The sequence below is a fragment of the Leptonychotes weddellii genome, chromosome 6 (assembly GCF_054177405.1).
Source record: "Leptonychotes weddellii isolate Sample4059 chromosome 6, ASM5417740v2, whole genome shotgun sequence".
Taxonomy (NCBI): Eukaryota; Metazoa; Chordata; class Mammalia; order Carnivora; family Phocidae; genus Leptonychotes; species Leptonychotes weddellii.
In genome coordinates, this window is record NC_138374.1 from 80,040,799 (window position 1) to 80,054,557 (window position 13,759).

Consider the following 13,759-nt stretch of genomic DNA (forward strand, 5'->3'; position numbering starts at 1 on the left):
CACCTGGGTGGCTCAGTTGGTTAAGCGACTGCCTTCAGCTCAGGTCATGATCCCAGGGTCCTGGGATCGAGTCCCGCATCGGGCTCCCTGCTCTGCGGGGAGCCTGCTTCTCCCTCTCCCACTCCCCCTGCTTGTGTTCCCTCTCTCGCTGTGTCTCTCTCTGTCAAATAAATAAATAAAATCTTTAAAAAAAAAAAAACTTAAAATAAGGCTGTTAAAATGAAATAAAAAGGGGCACCTGGGTGGCTCAGTCGTTAAGCGTCTGCCTTTGGCTCAGGTCATGATCCCAGGGTCCTGGGATCAAGCCCCGCATCGGGCTCCCTGCTTGGCAGGAAGCCTGCTTCTCCCTCTGCCACTCCCCCTGCTTGTGTTCCCTCTCTCGCTGTGTCTCTCTCTTCAAATAAATAAATAAAATCTTAAAAAAAAGAAAAATATAATAATACAAATAATAATAGAAAACCAAAGCCAGAAAAAGAGGGAGACATCAACTACATAACTACAAGGGCTAAAACACAGGCATAGTGGTTAATTAATCACTGAGTTTCTCAAGAGCAGTAAGACAAAAGAAAAACCTAATGGACTAAATCTCAAAATCTGATAAAATGAAATATAGCAATTTCTTTTTTTTTTATTTGAGAGAGAGAGAGCACAGAGGGAGAGGGAAATGGAGAAGCAGATGGCCCACTGAGCAGGGAGCCTGATGCAGGGCTTGATCCCAGGACCCCGAGATCATGACCTGAGCTAGAAGCAGACACTTAAGTGACTGAGCCACCAAAATATAGCAATTTCTTAAGATTGGTGTTCCTAGTTTTAATACCAAGAGAAAACGAAATCATGGAGCCTTTAGAAAGCTGACCCTGAGAAAGAGAATGAACAACCACATCATCAACAATGATGAGAACCATAGTCATCTAAATGTCACTAGGTGACCACTGACAAACACCTAGATCATGAAGTATAACGCCCTGGGATGATTCTGAGGTTTGCTAAGAGAAGGCAGCCTGGGTTTATGGCTCCATGATCTATCCTAGCCACAGAAAGAACGTGGACCGCCTAAGGCCACACGCAGTTAACATGTGGACCACTTGCACCAAACAATCAGTGGGGATACTTGTTGAAATGCTCCCTCTTAGGGTTCGGTATCTGAAAACAAAGTTTTTAAACAAGGTTTAAAGTATTATTTCTCCCTTAAAAGAAAAAAAAAGAACTATTCAAAATAACAGAAACTATTAAATATTTTAAAACCTTAGTAAAAAATACGTATAACTACCATGAAGAAAATGTCTGAACTTTAGAGACTTAAAAGTATTTTTTTGATAAATGGAGACCTACCAGGTCCATGATGTTCAATTGGAGGCACCTGGGTGGCTCAGTCAGTTAAGCAACCCACTCTTGGTTTCATTTCAGTTCAGGTCATGATCTCAGGGTCCTGGGACCAAGCCCCACGTCGGACTCCACACTTAGCATGGAGTTTGCTTGGGACTCTCTCTCCCTCCCCCTCTGTCCCTCCTCCCCAACCACTCAAGCGCTTTCTCTCTAAAGTAAATAAATAAACCTTTAAAAAAAAAAAGATGTTCGTGTTCTTTTTATTTGGAATGGTTCTAGCATTTCATCACTGAGTATGATACTGGCTATTGCCTTCCGACATTAATTATGTTAATAAAGTATTCTATTCTTAAATTCCTAAAAATCTGCAATCAGTAAATGGTATGAATTTTCAAATCATTTACTGCGACGGCCATCTAGCTTTTTACCTTCGATATTCTGATGTGATTACATAACTTTGTAATAAGCCTTTGTCTTGATATATTATTCTTTTAAAATGCCATTGAAGATTTATTAAAATTTATTTAGCATTTTTTTGACTACTAATTTCACAAAGCAAGACTGATTTGTAGTTTTCTTTTTTTTGGTGCTATCTTTTTTGGTGCTATCTATCTGGGGCTTTGGCTTGAGTTATGTTAACTTTTCAATATAAATTGAAACACTTTCCATCTTTTTAAGCTCTAGAACAGTTTATATGACACTGGAGTTACCTGTTTCATGTCATTTTCTAAATGGACCCTTTTATTTATTTTTTATTTTATTTTATTTTTTTTATTTATTTTTTAATGTTTTATTTATTTATTCATGAGAGTCAGAGAGAGAGAGAGAGAGGCAGAGGCAGAGGGAGAAGCAGGCTCCCCGCCTAGCAGGGAGCCCGATGCGGGACCCGATCCCAGGACCCCGGGATCATGACCTGAGCCGAAGGCAGATGCTTAACCATCTGAGCCACCCAGGCGCCCTAAATGGACCCTTTTAAAACATGCATGGCATTAGGAACTTCCATTATTTTACCATAATATTGATTTTTCTTTTCTTTTTTTTTTTTTAAGATAAAGGGTTTTTAGTTTTAAACTGGTATTATTTACATCAAAAAGCTTTCAAGAGCATAATAGGGCACGTGGGAGACTCAGTCAGTTAAGTGTCTGCCCTCGGCTCTGGTCATGATCTCAGGGATCTCAGGGTCCTGGGATCGAGCCTCATATTGGGCTCCCTGCTCAGTGGGAGTCTGTCTCTCCCTCTCCTTTTGCCTCTCCCCTAGTTCATGCTCTCTTTCTCTCTCGCTCGCTCTCTCTCAAATAAATAAAATCTTTAAAAAAAGTTAAACCTTTAATTATAATAGCTTCAAAAATTATATTCTTAAATGTGTTAGTTCCTAAACCAAGCAAGTTTGAATTATAATGGCTGTCAGAAATTCTTTTTCCAGAAATTTTACTGTTTTAACCATAACTAAGTTGAGACAATAGATAATTCCTCACTTTGGAATACACACAGTACTAACCACATCTCAAAAAATTGTGTCAATAGGATTTTATAACAAGTATAGCTGTATTAAACACTAAAGCATGTGGAGTTTTTTTATTTTTAAATTTTTTTTAATTTTTATTTTTTTTTAGAGAGGGAGAGCGGGGGTAGGAGGAGAAAGAGTCCCAAGCAGGCTCCACACCCAGCGCAGAGCCTGACACAGGGCTTGATCCCACAACCCTGAGATCACAACCCAGACGAAATCAAAATTTGGATGCCTAACCCACTGAGCCACCCAGATGCCCTGAACAAATCATGTGTTTAACATTACCCATTTATAGTTATGTTTCTCTTCCCAACTAGTTTTTAGTTCATCACAGTTATAAACCTGAAGATTTTCTATTGTTAAATTCAATTACTGCTTAGTGATTGATAGTTACCGTTCATCTTATTTCTGGTATATATTACGCCCAGATCTGCTGGAATGGAGTCAAAACCACTGCTTCCAATGATATAAGACCCTTTTTCTGCAGCTTTCTCATGATACTTCCAATACATTAATTCCAGAAACTAAAAAATTCAGGACAAAAATCTGAATCAGAGCTATACAGAAATATTTAAATCAGCATTAAATGATAGACCTTAAAAGACAAAGGAATTACATTTTGAAAATGCTAACCAATGTGACTTTTAGTAAAATATTAACTGTGGAAATGTTTTTCACTTATTTGGCAAATATTTACTGTGTATCTACCACGTGCCAAGCAGTGTGGGGCACAGGCTGATCTGACTTATGACACTAGTAACTTTTTCAGAATGAGTTTTAAATGCAAAAGTAATATTATGAAAACCTGAATTAATATACAAAAAAATACAAAGACAGCAAGAAAACATCACCCAAATCGTATTCCTCAGAGGGACATTATTAGAGACATGCATCGGCACACATATATTTAGTTAGGATGAAGAAAGTGGTAGGAGAGGAGGGGATGGAAGAGGAGAATAATGTCTGTTCAAGTCCTCTGTTTTTAGAAATTACTTTTACAACAGTTTTAGATTCACAGAAAAGATTCACAGAAAATTTGAGTAGTGGAGAGTTCCCATGTACCCCGACCCAGTTTCTCCTATTGTTAGAGCTTTTCCATTAACATCTGCTACACTTAATGAATGAATATTGATAACATTATCATTAGCCAAAGACGATACTTTATCCAGATTTCCCTAGTTTTTACCTAATGTCCTTTTTCTCCACCAGGATGCCACATTACATTTAGCTGTCATGTGTCCCAAGGCTCCTCTTGGGAGCTGTGACAGTCTCCTCGGACTCTCAGGACCCTGATAGTTTTGAGAACTTTGATCAGGTATTTTGTAGCATGCCCCTCTACTGGAATTTTTCTCCTTACTAGCGTGGAATTACTGCTTTGAGGAGGGAGGGGAGACCGCAGGGGTAAAGTGCATTTTGTGACATTCTATCAAGGGTACATACCATCACCGTGACTTATCAGTGTGGATGGTGGCCCTAAACACCTGGCTGAGGTAGTATTTGTCAGGTTTCGCCACCATAAAGTTATTCTCTTCTTCCCTTCCATCCATACTGTTCTTTTGGGGAGGGAGTGACCATGTGTGGTGCCCAAAGAAGGGGTGATGAGTCATGCTCCCCTCCTCGAGGGTGGAGTAGTTACACAAGCTTTTTGGGATTCTTCTGCACAGAACATTTGTCTCTACTCATCCCTTTTCCCATTTTTAATTGGGTGATTTGAATTTGTATTATTGCCTTTTAAGAGTCCTTTATATAGTCTGGATCTTTACTAGGTTTTGATATCACTTTTATTGTGGTTTATAGGATACCTTAGAAATGTTTCATCATTTTCTTTGCTCTGGGATTTTTTTTTTTTTTTTAAATAAGACAGGAATTGGTTTCTGTTTCATTCAGGTTTCCTACCTCTTCTTGAATCACTTTTGGTAATTCACACTTTCCTAGTATTTTCCAGTACGTTACTATATTGGCATATTGGTGATGATAACAGCAGAAACCACAGGGACAGATGAGGTGACGGTTTTCAAGGAGCTGGGGTAGCTTGGTGCTTACTGACATCCACTTCCTGCAATCAGGCAAACCTCAGTTGGAGTCCTGTTCTTCTACTGAGTGGTGGCAGGACTCTGAGCTGCATGACTTAACCCCCCTCAGCTTCAGTTTCCTCATCCACAAAATAGGCAAGACGATACCGACTTTATGGGAATGTGGAACATTCAGACATAAAATGCTGTATTAGCAGAGTGTCGGGTGTGGGGTGAGCACTCAAGTGTGAATATCTAAAATGTTTACGTTTGGAGGATTTTACACTTCCTTTTCTGCATTGTTATAAAGGTGTCTGACAAAAAAACGGAATTCATAAGAAAAAGTGAGATTCAAAGAATTTACACATAGCGCACCATTTTAATTAAACCCTTTCACAGCATGGGGCAGCTACAGAAACCAGCACATCCTACATACAAAAGACCTGGAATAAATGAGGTGGTAAGGAAGAAAAAACTTCAAGAAAACAGAAGAAAAGACCTGACTATCGCACTCTCCTTCAAGCCATCAGCACGAGGGAGGAGTCACCGACTTCTAAAATAGTCTGCAAGGCGGCACTAAATATTTTCCACTCTAACAGAAAGTTGTGTTGTTAATGCCATTCTTTCTTTTCCATTTTACATACCTGAGGTTCTCCACAGATGTCAATACAGCTGGTTCCATTTTCAATACATGCTTTTACTACAGGTTCTCCATAAAATCGATACTGGGGGGAATAAAGAAAACCAACTGTTTACTCTTACTTAGCAAGCTTGAAGATTTATTTATTTGAGAGAGAGCATGCATGCACATAGGGGGGCAGGGCAGAGGGAGAGAGAGAATCTCACACAGACTCTGGGCTGAGCGCAGAGCCCAACTTGGGGCTCGATCCCATGACCCTGAGATCATGACCTGAGCCTAAATCAAGAGTCGGACACAGAACTAACTGAGCCACCCAGGCGCCCCTTACTTAGCAATCTTGAATGAAATACCACTGAGTTTTGCAAGTACAGTCTTGGTTATTAAGAATCAAATATTGGAAAAAAAAAAAAAAGAATCAAATATTGGGGCGCCTGGGTGGCTCAGTTGGTTAAGCGACTGCCTTCGGCTCAGGTCATGATCCTGGAGTCCCTGGATCGAGTCCCGCATCGGGCTCCCTGCTCAGCGGGGAGTCTGCTTCTCCCTCTGACCCTCCTTTCTCTCACGCTCTCTGTCTCTCATTCTCTCTCTCTCAAATAAATAAATAAAATCTTTAAAAAAAGAATCAAATATTAATAAAGGAGCCAAAAGATAAATTGAGGAAAATCACGTAACAGCGCCATGCCACTTTTCAGTGTAAAGGAAGGCATGATGGAATTAAAGGAACATGTGCTAACCTCTAACTGAAAACCAAATGGTAAGTTTTATAGAACAAGTGATTCATTTGAGTTGAATTCTGAAGAATAAGGATTTGCCAGGAAAAAGAAAAATCCAGAAAAGGGAAAAGTATATGTGAAGGTGTGAGAAAGGGTAAAGGCACCCAAAGCTCAGAGTAGTTGAAAGGGAAGTGACGAGAGATGGACCTGGAAAGGAACGCTGGGGCCAGATCAGGATTACTAGGCTCTCCTGGAGAATTTTAAATAGGACAGTGGTGTAAGACTTCTAGAAAACACACGTCACTCTGCCCACACTACCAGAAAACGAAACCCATGGCTGGAAGAAATGACAAAGGGCTAAACGAAGAAGGGGATGGATACACCAAGGATGAGATTATTAAAGAGGTAGAAATGACTGGGCTTGCTGATTAGACAGACAACGGGGCCAACGGACACGGGGCTACTGGTCCTATTAGCCAAAATGAAGACTAACAGGAAGAGAAGAACGTTTCTTTGTTGCTGTGAATGGCGTCACTCTCCACAAAATTCTCAAGTGAGAAACGCAGAAGCTGTTTTGACTCCACCTACCCTGGAAGTCACCAAGTTTTATCGAATTAGTTCCCTAAAAATCTCAGATCAGTTCCCTCCCCTCTACACATCCAAATCTGAGTTCACACCCTTACCACCTCTCATGCAATTTACTACACACAGTACCTGGCTTCCTTGCAGCCAAGGTAGCTCCATGTCCAAAGAAACACCAAATTATTATTCTAAAATAACAATCTGATGTCATCTTTGCTTCTATCACGTACACACACACACACACACACACACACAGGCACGCACGTGCATATGTACACATGTATACCTCTTAAAATCCTTCGCTAGCTCTGCAGTGCCTGTATTTACTATAGTGTGAAGTCCAAATGTCTTAGCATGTCACAAAAAGCATCAGGTCACACAACCCCTTCATCCCCATATTCTAGCAGCTTGCAACTCCCTATAGTTTCCTAATCGTGCTATTTCTTCACCCTCCACTACCTGGAACCCCCTCCTCTGCTCTAGCTGCCAGGTTAGCTCCTGACCCCTCCAGTATCAGCCTTCTGGCCTTGGGTTAACTCCCCATGCTCAGATAGTGAGCTACAGCCTGTCAGCTACTCGGTTCATCTAGAAGTACTGGTGAGCTGCAGTAAAGCATTAATGAGCTTTTTGAAATAGTAACAGCTCCTTCTGGAAAGAGTATGCGCCTCCCTATTCGCCACAATCCCCCCACTCCCCACATTGTATTCCGTCTCAACTGGCCCACCTTCTCTCTCCTCCAGGCAATCTGAGGTTGAGACTTCGGCACTAATGTCCTTATGTTGATACATTTTTTTTTTTGTTTTTTCTCTACTTTCTACCCTTGTGCTTTTATGAGATAAATGGACAAATGGTAACAATCCTTGATCTCAGAGGAGACATTTCTCCCCAGCAAAGCCAATTAGCTTACAGATCAAAACCGAATACTGTTCTCAGCATTCCATGTTCTAACACAGGGGGTCTCCTACGTGGGCAGGCTTGCATCAAGGGGCCCACAGACCCATTCCCTCAGTTATGGAAATAAATATCAGTATGTTTATTCATGCTACTTTTTATAGGAAACACAAAGAAAAAAATGAAGTTTTATTAACAGTTAATACATGAATTGACTTGGGCATGTTCCTTGGGCCACGTGATGTGGTCCCTTGTTGAATGAAAGCCACACAAGGGACTCTGAGGGCAGCGTGGGAGCGTCCCACATGCAGAGGGGCCCACAGCAACTCCCTCATTCATTCATTTTAGGTATATTTCAACCTAATGCTTGTTTACATATGCCTAAGTAGTTTTACAGATATCATCTGTTTTTTAACAAATAAATCATCACAAAATGGACAAAGAAGTAAAAACAAAGAAAAACCTGCAAAGAAACCGGTAATGATCCCAAACTGGCAAAGTGAAAAATGCCAATCCCAGGAGAGCCTAGGAAGGAGCAGGTTTGGGGGCAAAAACCTAGAGACTCATGCCCATAAACCATCCAAGTGGAAACATCAAGAAGGTAGCTGGATCTACCAATCTGGAGTTTAGGGGGCAGTCCTCACTGGAAGTAATGTTGGCATCATCAGCATACAAATGGCATTCAAAACCTTTTTGACCACAACCCACGCTGAGAAATCCACTTCACGTGGCAGCCTATATATACACAAATATATCAAACTGAAACGCAAATTTCATGAACCAGCACTTACCCATATTATGTATAATTCACGCTACTTTCTATTCTAGGCTATCTGATCGTCTTCTTCTTTTTAATGCTTGAGTCTCACTCACTACACTACGCTGTTCAAAAATGCTGGCCCAAAATAGTCAGGTAGGAAGCACCAAAGATCTCTCTTCAAAAAAAACACAAATGAAAACAAACCTGACCCAGTTAGAGTTTCTGTCTGGGATGATGACAAATTCTGGAGATAAGATGGTGAGGGTTACACAACACTGTCAATGTACCAAATGCCACTGATTCATACACTGAGAAATGGCTAAAATAGTCATTTTGGTTATGTGTATTTTATTACAATACTAATAATATACTTTTTAAAAGCCTGGCTCCGAGAGTGTAAACAGAGAAGAGTTTGTAAGGTTCGAGCTCTGAGCCTCTGATACTTAGAGGAAGATGAGAAGATCCAACAGAAGGGATGGGGACAGAGCTGGCGGAAAACCAGGGAAGGGCCAGACCCCAGAAGCCAAAAGCAGGAGGACGTGACCAAGGGGGACAAATGCCGAGAGCTCGGATTAAGGGGAGCGTGAGGAGCTGGTGAGGGCGAAGCAGAGCAGGCTCCCTGAAGCAGGGAGGCTTACAGAGGCCTGGCAAGAGTGGCTTAGGATAGAGTGGGAGCTGAGCAAGTGGATATAGAAGGAGAGAGAACAATTTCAAGGAGTTTAGCTGAAAAGGGGGCAAAGAAACAGTCCAGTAGAAGGGAAAATGTGATAAAAATGTCAACATGAGGTCCTCAAATCCTACACCCATGAGGAACAGGGACAGTTTTTCCTCAAAACAGGTAGGTCAGAGTCAGGGTAATGCAGGTGTGCAGGTGAAGAAATTCTCCTTCAACAGCTTCTAATGTCATAGTAAAAAAAAAAAAAGGAAATAAAATCACCAGATGAGTGAGGAAAGAGGGATGGGAGGCTAAAAACATGAAGAAAAAGGACACAGAGCTGCTGCTTCACACAGCAGGAGAGAGAACAGTCTGGGCAAGTGGAGCAGGGTTGCTGGACGTGCTGAGGCCCCACGTGAGGTTTGTCACCACATATTTAAAGCAGGACCGTCAGCAAGGGAATACATGTTTCTCCAGACATGCAGAGCTACTGCATTACTGGCTAACAGGGGGTTTAAGTTCAGGTAAGGTACACGAAGCTGGAATAGCTGGAAAAATCAGTTTGGGTGATTCGAAGGGGCACCTGCACCCCAATGTTTATAGCAGCAATGTCCACAATAGACAAACTGTGGAAGGAGCCCAGATGTCCACCGACAGATGAATGGTGGTATATATATATATGTGTGTGTGTATATATACACACACACACAATGGAATATTACTCAACCATCCAAAAGAATGAAATCTTGCCATTTACAACGACATGGATGGAACTAGAGGGTATTATGCTAAGCGAAATAAGTCAGTCAGAGAAAGACAAATACCGTATGATTTCACTCACATGTGGAATTTAAGAAACAAAACAGAGGCTTACAGGGGAAGGGAAGGAAAAATAAGATGAAAATGGAAAGGGAGGCAAACCATAAGAGATGCTGAACTCTAGGGAACAAACTGAGGGTTGCTGGAGGGGAGGTGGGTAGAGGAATGGGGTAACTGGGTGATGGGCATTAAGGAGGGCACATGATGTAATGAGCACAGGGTGTTATATGCAACTGATGAATCACTGAACTCTACCTCTGAAACTAACTTAAAAAATAAATAATAAATAAAATACATACACACACACACACACACACAAATACCAGTTTTGGGTCTCTCCAGAGCACTGGGGTGGGAAGGGCAAGGAGGCTGGCCGAGGATATACATAAGAGAATGGTTGCAGCAAGAGAGCACAGAACCAAAGCTAATTAGGAATAATTAGGAATGAGATTAATCTAAACAATTTAAATACATTTTTACTGGATAATCAAAAAACCTTTCTGCTTTCATTTAAAACATTATTATCAATCTCCTAGATGCTTAGTTTTCAAATGTTTTGGCAATTGTGATGGCTTCCTCAGATCAGTAAATGCCACCAACACTCACCCTGTGACACGAACCAAAAGTGTGTCCTCCACGTCCAGAACAACAAAAGCTGCTGGTTTTCCTCTCAAAGCATCCTCTGACTCCAAAAGCTCTCACCACCCTTCCAAACCCCCATCTTGTGCTCCACTTGCCTAGACCACTCCCCTGTGGGTCTCCCACTTCCCCTTTTTCCTCTCTCAGAAGACAAAGAACTACAAAACTGTAAATCAGCTCATGCTCTTGCTTTCAACCATTCAAAGACTCTGCGATACTTCAAACCCTCTGACCTAACTCTTGGGTTCCTCTCCCACCTACCTTCCAACCTCTGCCCTCTCTCAAACACATGTTCATTTCAGAACGTCTGTAGCTGCCCTTCCCTGGAGCAACTTTCTCCTCAGCTACCCCTGCACCTCACCCCCTCACCTCACTCAGGGCTCAACACAAATGTCAGGTCCTGACCATCCACCTCACAGAGACTCATGCGCCAATCTCTCTGTCTCCTTACCCTGCTTGATTTTTCTTCAAAGCGCTTATCACTACCTACAATTATAACCTTATTTTTCTGTCTCACCCACTGGACTGTAAGCTCCATGAGGGATTTTCAGTTTTGTTCGCCCTTATGTCCCAGGTACCCACACTAGAGCAGTTTACATGTAATAAACATTCAATGAATATGTATTGAATAAATAATACAGGGATATCATTCATCAGTAAGTAAAAAATATATTAGGGATATATGCTCAAGCATTTTTTACTTAAGAAGCATTCTGTAAGAAAAAAAAAGCTGGCAGTTATAGCTGTAACCAATGAAGGACCCAGCACCCAGTCCCTGAGGTGGTGTCACAGAGAGCCTGTCTCTCTCTCAGGAGACTTTGGTCACATCCACTGGCTCCTCACGAGGAGTGAAAACTCCCCCACACAGAGTTGAAGCCCTGAACCAACTCTTCTGTCCCCTGTCCTTATGTTCCTCTGGAATATCAAATACCAGATTCTGCTGGAAATGAATACATTGTTTGTTCTGACACAAAACGGGGTGGATGACTTACTGGGCCCACACAATTGAGGACAACTGCTGCCTGTTTAGCCATTTCATCTAGTGAGGCTGGATTCGTGATATCACAAATTATTATTCCAACTTCAGATGGGAGTGTCGGTCTTCCTGAAATAAGAAATAACTGTTTGAAGCAAATCCTGATACAGTATTATATCTTCCAGATTGTGTTTTTATAGTAATCAGGGATGGCAGATTTACTAAATATACTGACAAGAGATAAAACTTTTTAAAATTAGGTAATAAAAAAGAAAAAGCTATGAGGAAAATGGAGTTAACACTACGGATTGCTAGAAAAAAAAAATCATTAAACTTAAAAAAAAAATCTAACTTAAGCAACGTGCAAATGATAACCCTGTGTAAAATGACAATTTTACAATCATTTAGATACTGAATAGATGACAGTCCTGATTTCCTCTCTGCCAAGAATCCATTATAAAAAGTTGCTCATCAATTACTAACCAATTATATATGACAAAATACGGGGGTAAAAAGGGGTTCTTAACATCAACATGAGAACAAAAAAGACTCTAAGGTAGAAAGCACAGTCTAGGTAAGAACACTCATTATAGGCTTATAATAAGTAAATCACTGGAATTAGCGGAATGCAGGTTTGATGGATCAAAGTGTATGTCCCACAATAACTGAACCTGGGCATTACAGATGCTAGGTAGGTAGGCTGCACCTGTACAGTCTTGTTGAGCAGGAAAAAGAAATGGAAGAATATATTTTAACAGTGAAATTATTTCTTCTGAAAAAGTAAAACAAACAAAAAACACCAAAAAGCTCTTTGATCAAGACTCTGTACATTGGTGGTGGCAGCAAAAGGGCTCAGTGTGGACTCAGCAGTGAGATGAAGATGAAACAGAAGAATGCAGGTGCACCTGTCTGTATGAGGGACACTCGGGTAGGCAGGAGCCACAGTTAAAGGCTCCTGAGTCCTAAATGTGTGTGTGTGCGGTCTCGCTCCGTCACATCCGTATCCCCAGCACTTAGGACAGGACCCGGCACGGAAAAGACCACGCAGTAAAACTATGTTGAACGAATGCTAAAAGAGTAAGTAAACGCAGCAAAGAGTAAGCCCGCTGGCGAATTCTTACAAGCAAAAAAGAAATTGAAAAACGAAGGCCACAACGTTACCAAAACCTGGGAAGCTTCCTCGCCCACCACCAAAACCCAAGGCGAGGGGAGAGGACAAACAGTCCCGAGAAAACCAATGTCCTCCTTTCCCGTCCGACCCCATGACCAAGAGCCGTCCAGCCCCACCAGGGACCCCTGCCCAAGAGGGAGACAGGGCCAGCCAGGGAAGAACGGAAGTCCTCGGCTGCTTGCCCAGCGGGACCCGCCACGCCAATGAGGGAATTCAACAAAGGAGACATGCATTTATTGCTGTGCTTCGTGTGGGGAGTGGCACAAAGCCACATCCCCAAGCACCGCTCCTGACGTCCGGCGGGCCCGGGCAGCCCTCGGGGTGCCCCCCCCAAAGACAAACTCTCGCTGCGGGCGACCCGAACCCCTGGACCGAGCGGGAAGCCGCCCCCCGCCCCTTACCCAGCTTCAGGGCAGCCCTCTCCAGCACTCGCTGCAGCTTCTCCCGGGAGCGGCCCGCCACGGCCCATGGCAGGCGGGGGCTCTGCTCCGGGACCACCTGCTCCCGGGCCACCTCCTGGGCCACGAACTGGCCGGTGAAGCCAGACGCGCCCAACACCACCAGGTGGAAGGGCCTCGCCTCTGTCGCCATGACGAGCCCACAGCGAGCCGAAGCCCGGGGAGGGCTGAGTCCACCGCGCCTGCGCCTCACGCAGCGACCTCAGTACCGGGCGCAGCAACTGCCTCTGCCGTGGCCGCCGCCGCCGCCGCCGTCGCAGCCGCAGCCAGCACGCCGCGCTCCCGACATCCCGCGCGCGCCGCCGCGCCCGCTCCCGCGCCTGTTGCGCCCGGGAGGGCGTTGCACAAGGGAGGAGTTGGCCCCAATTACTGATGTGTGGAGGGACCCCGCACCCCAGAACTGTTTTCCAAGCGCCACGGCCGAGGAGTGGTCGCGAAGCCAGAGCAGGTGGAGGGCGAGTGGGTTCTGGGGCCCAAGGCCGCAGCGCCCTGGTGCCCCTCCGCCCTCCGCCCAGGGACTTGGGGCCCCCCCCTTCATGGTTGTCACTGCCCTGCCGCTCCCTGGGGAAAAGCAACTCCCAGAGCTAGCCTGCCTTTGAGCTGGGAGGTT

General features: G+C 43.4%; 2 protein-coding genes across 6 annotated transcripts in view; both read right to left on the bottom strand.

The window, feature by feature from the left end:
- Positions 1-10,597, bottom strand: part of CDC42BPA (CDC42 binding protein kinase alpha) — a 727,403-nt gene extending 716,806 nt beyond the window's left edge. For all 3 annotated transcript variants that reach the window (XM_081824457.1, XM_081824456.1, XM_081824455.1), the window contains exon 1: positions 10,592-10,597. The gene's annotated coding sequence lies outside the window, so the exon portion shown is untranslated. The remainder of the gene's footprint in view (positions 1-10,591) is intronic.
- The window catches only part of SCCPDH (saccharopine dehydrogenase (putative)), a 30,913-nt gene extending 17,532 nt beyond the window's left edge, over positions 1-13,381 (bottom strand). Inside the window, exons 1-3 of one of the 3 annotated variants that reach the window (XM_081824467.1) lie at positions 13,093-13,381; positions 11,537-11,649; positions 5,490-5,570 (exon numbers count right to left, since the gene is read on the bottom strand). In XM_081824467.1, coding sequence (XP_081680593.1) covers positions 5,490-5,570; positions 11,537-11,649; positions 13,093-13,282 — 384 coding nt within the window. In that variant the 5' untranslated portion in view covers positions 13,283-13,381. The remainder of the gene's footprint in view (positions 1-5,489; positions 5,571-11,536; positions 11,650-13,092) is intronic. The other 2 variants (XM_081824465.1, XM_081824466.1) reach the window with 2 other exon arrangements.
- Positions 13,382-13,759: the final 378 nt, after the last annotated feature.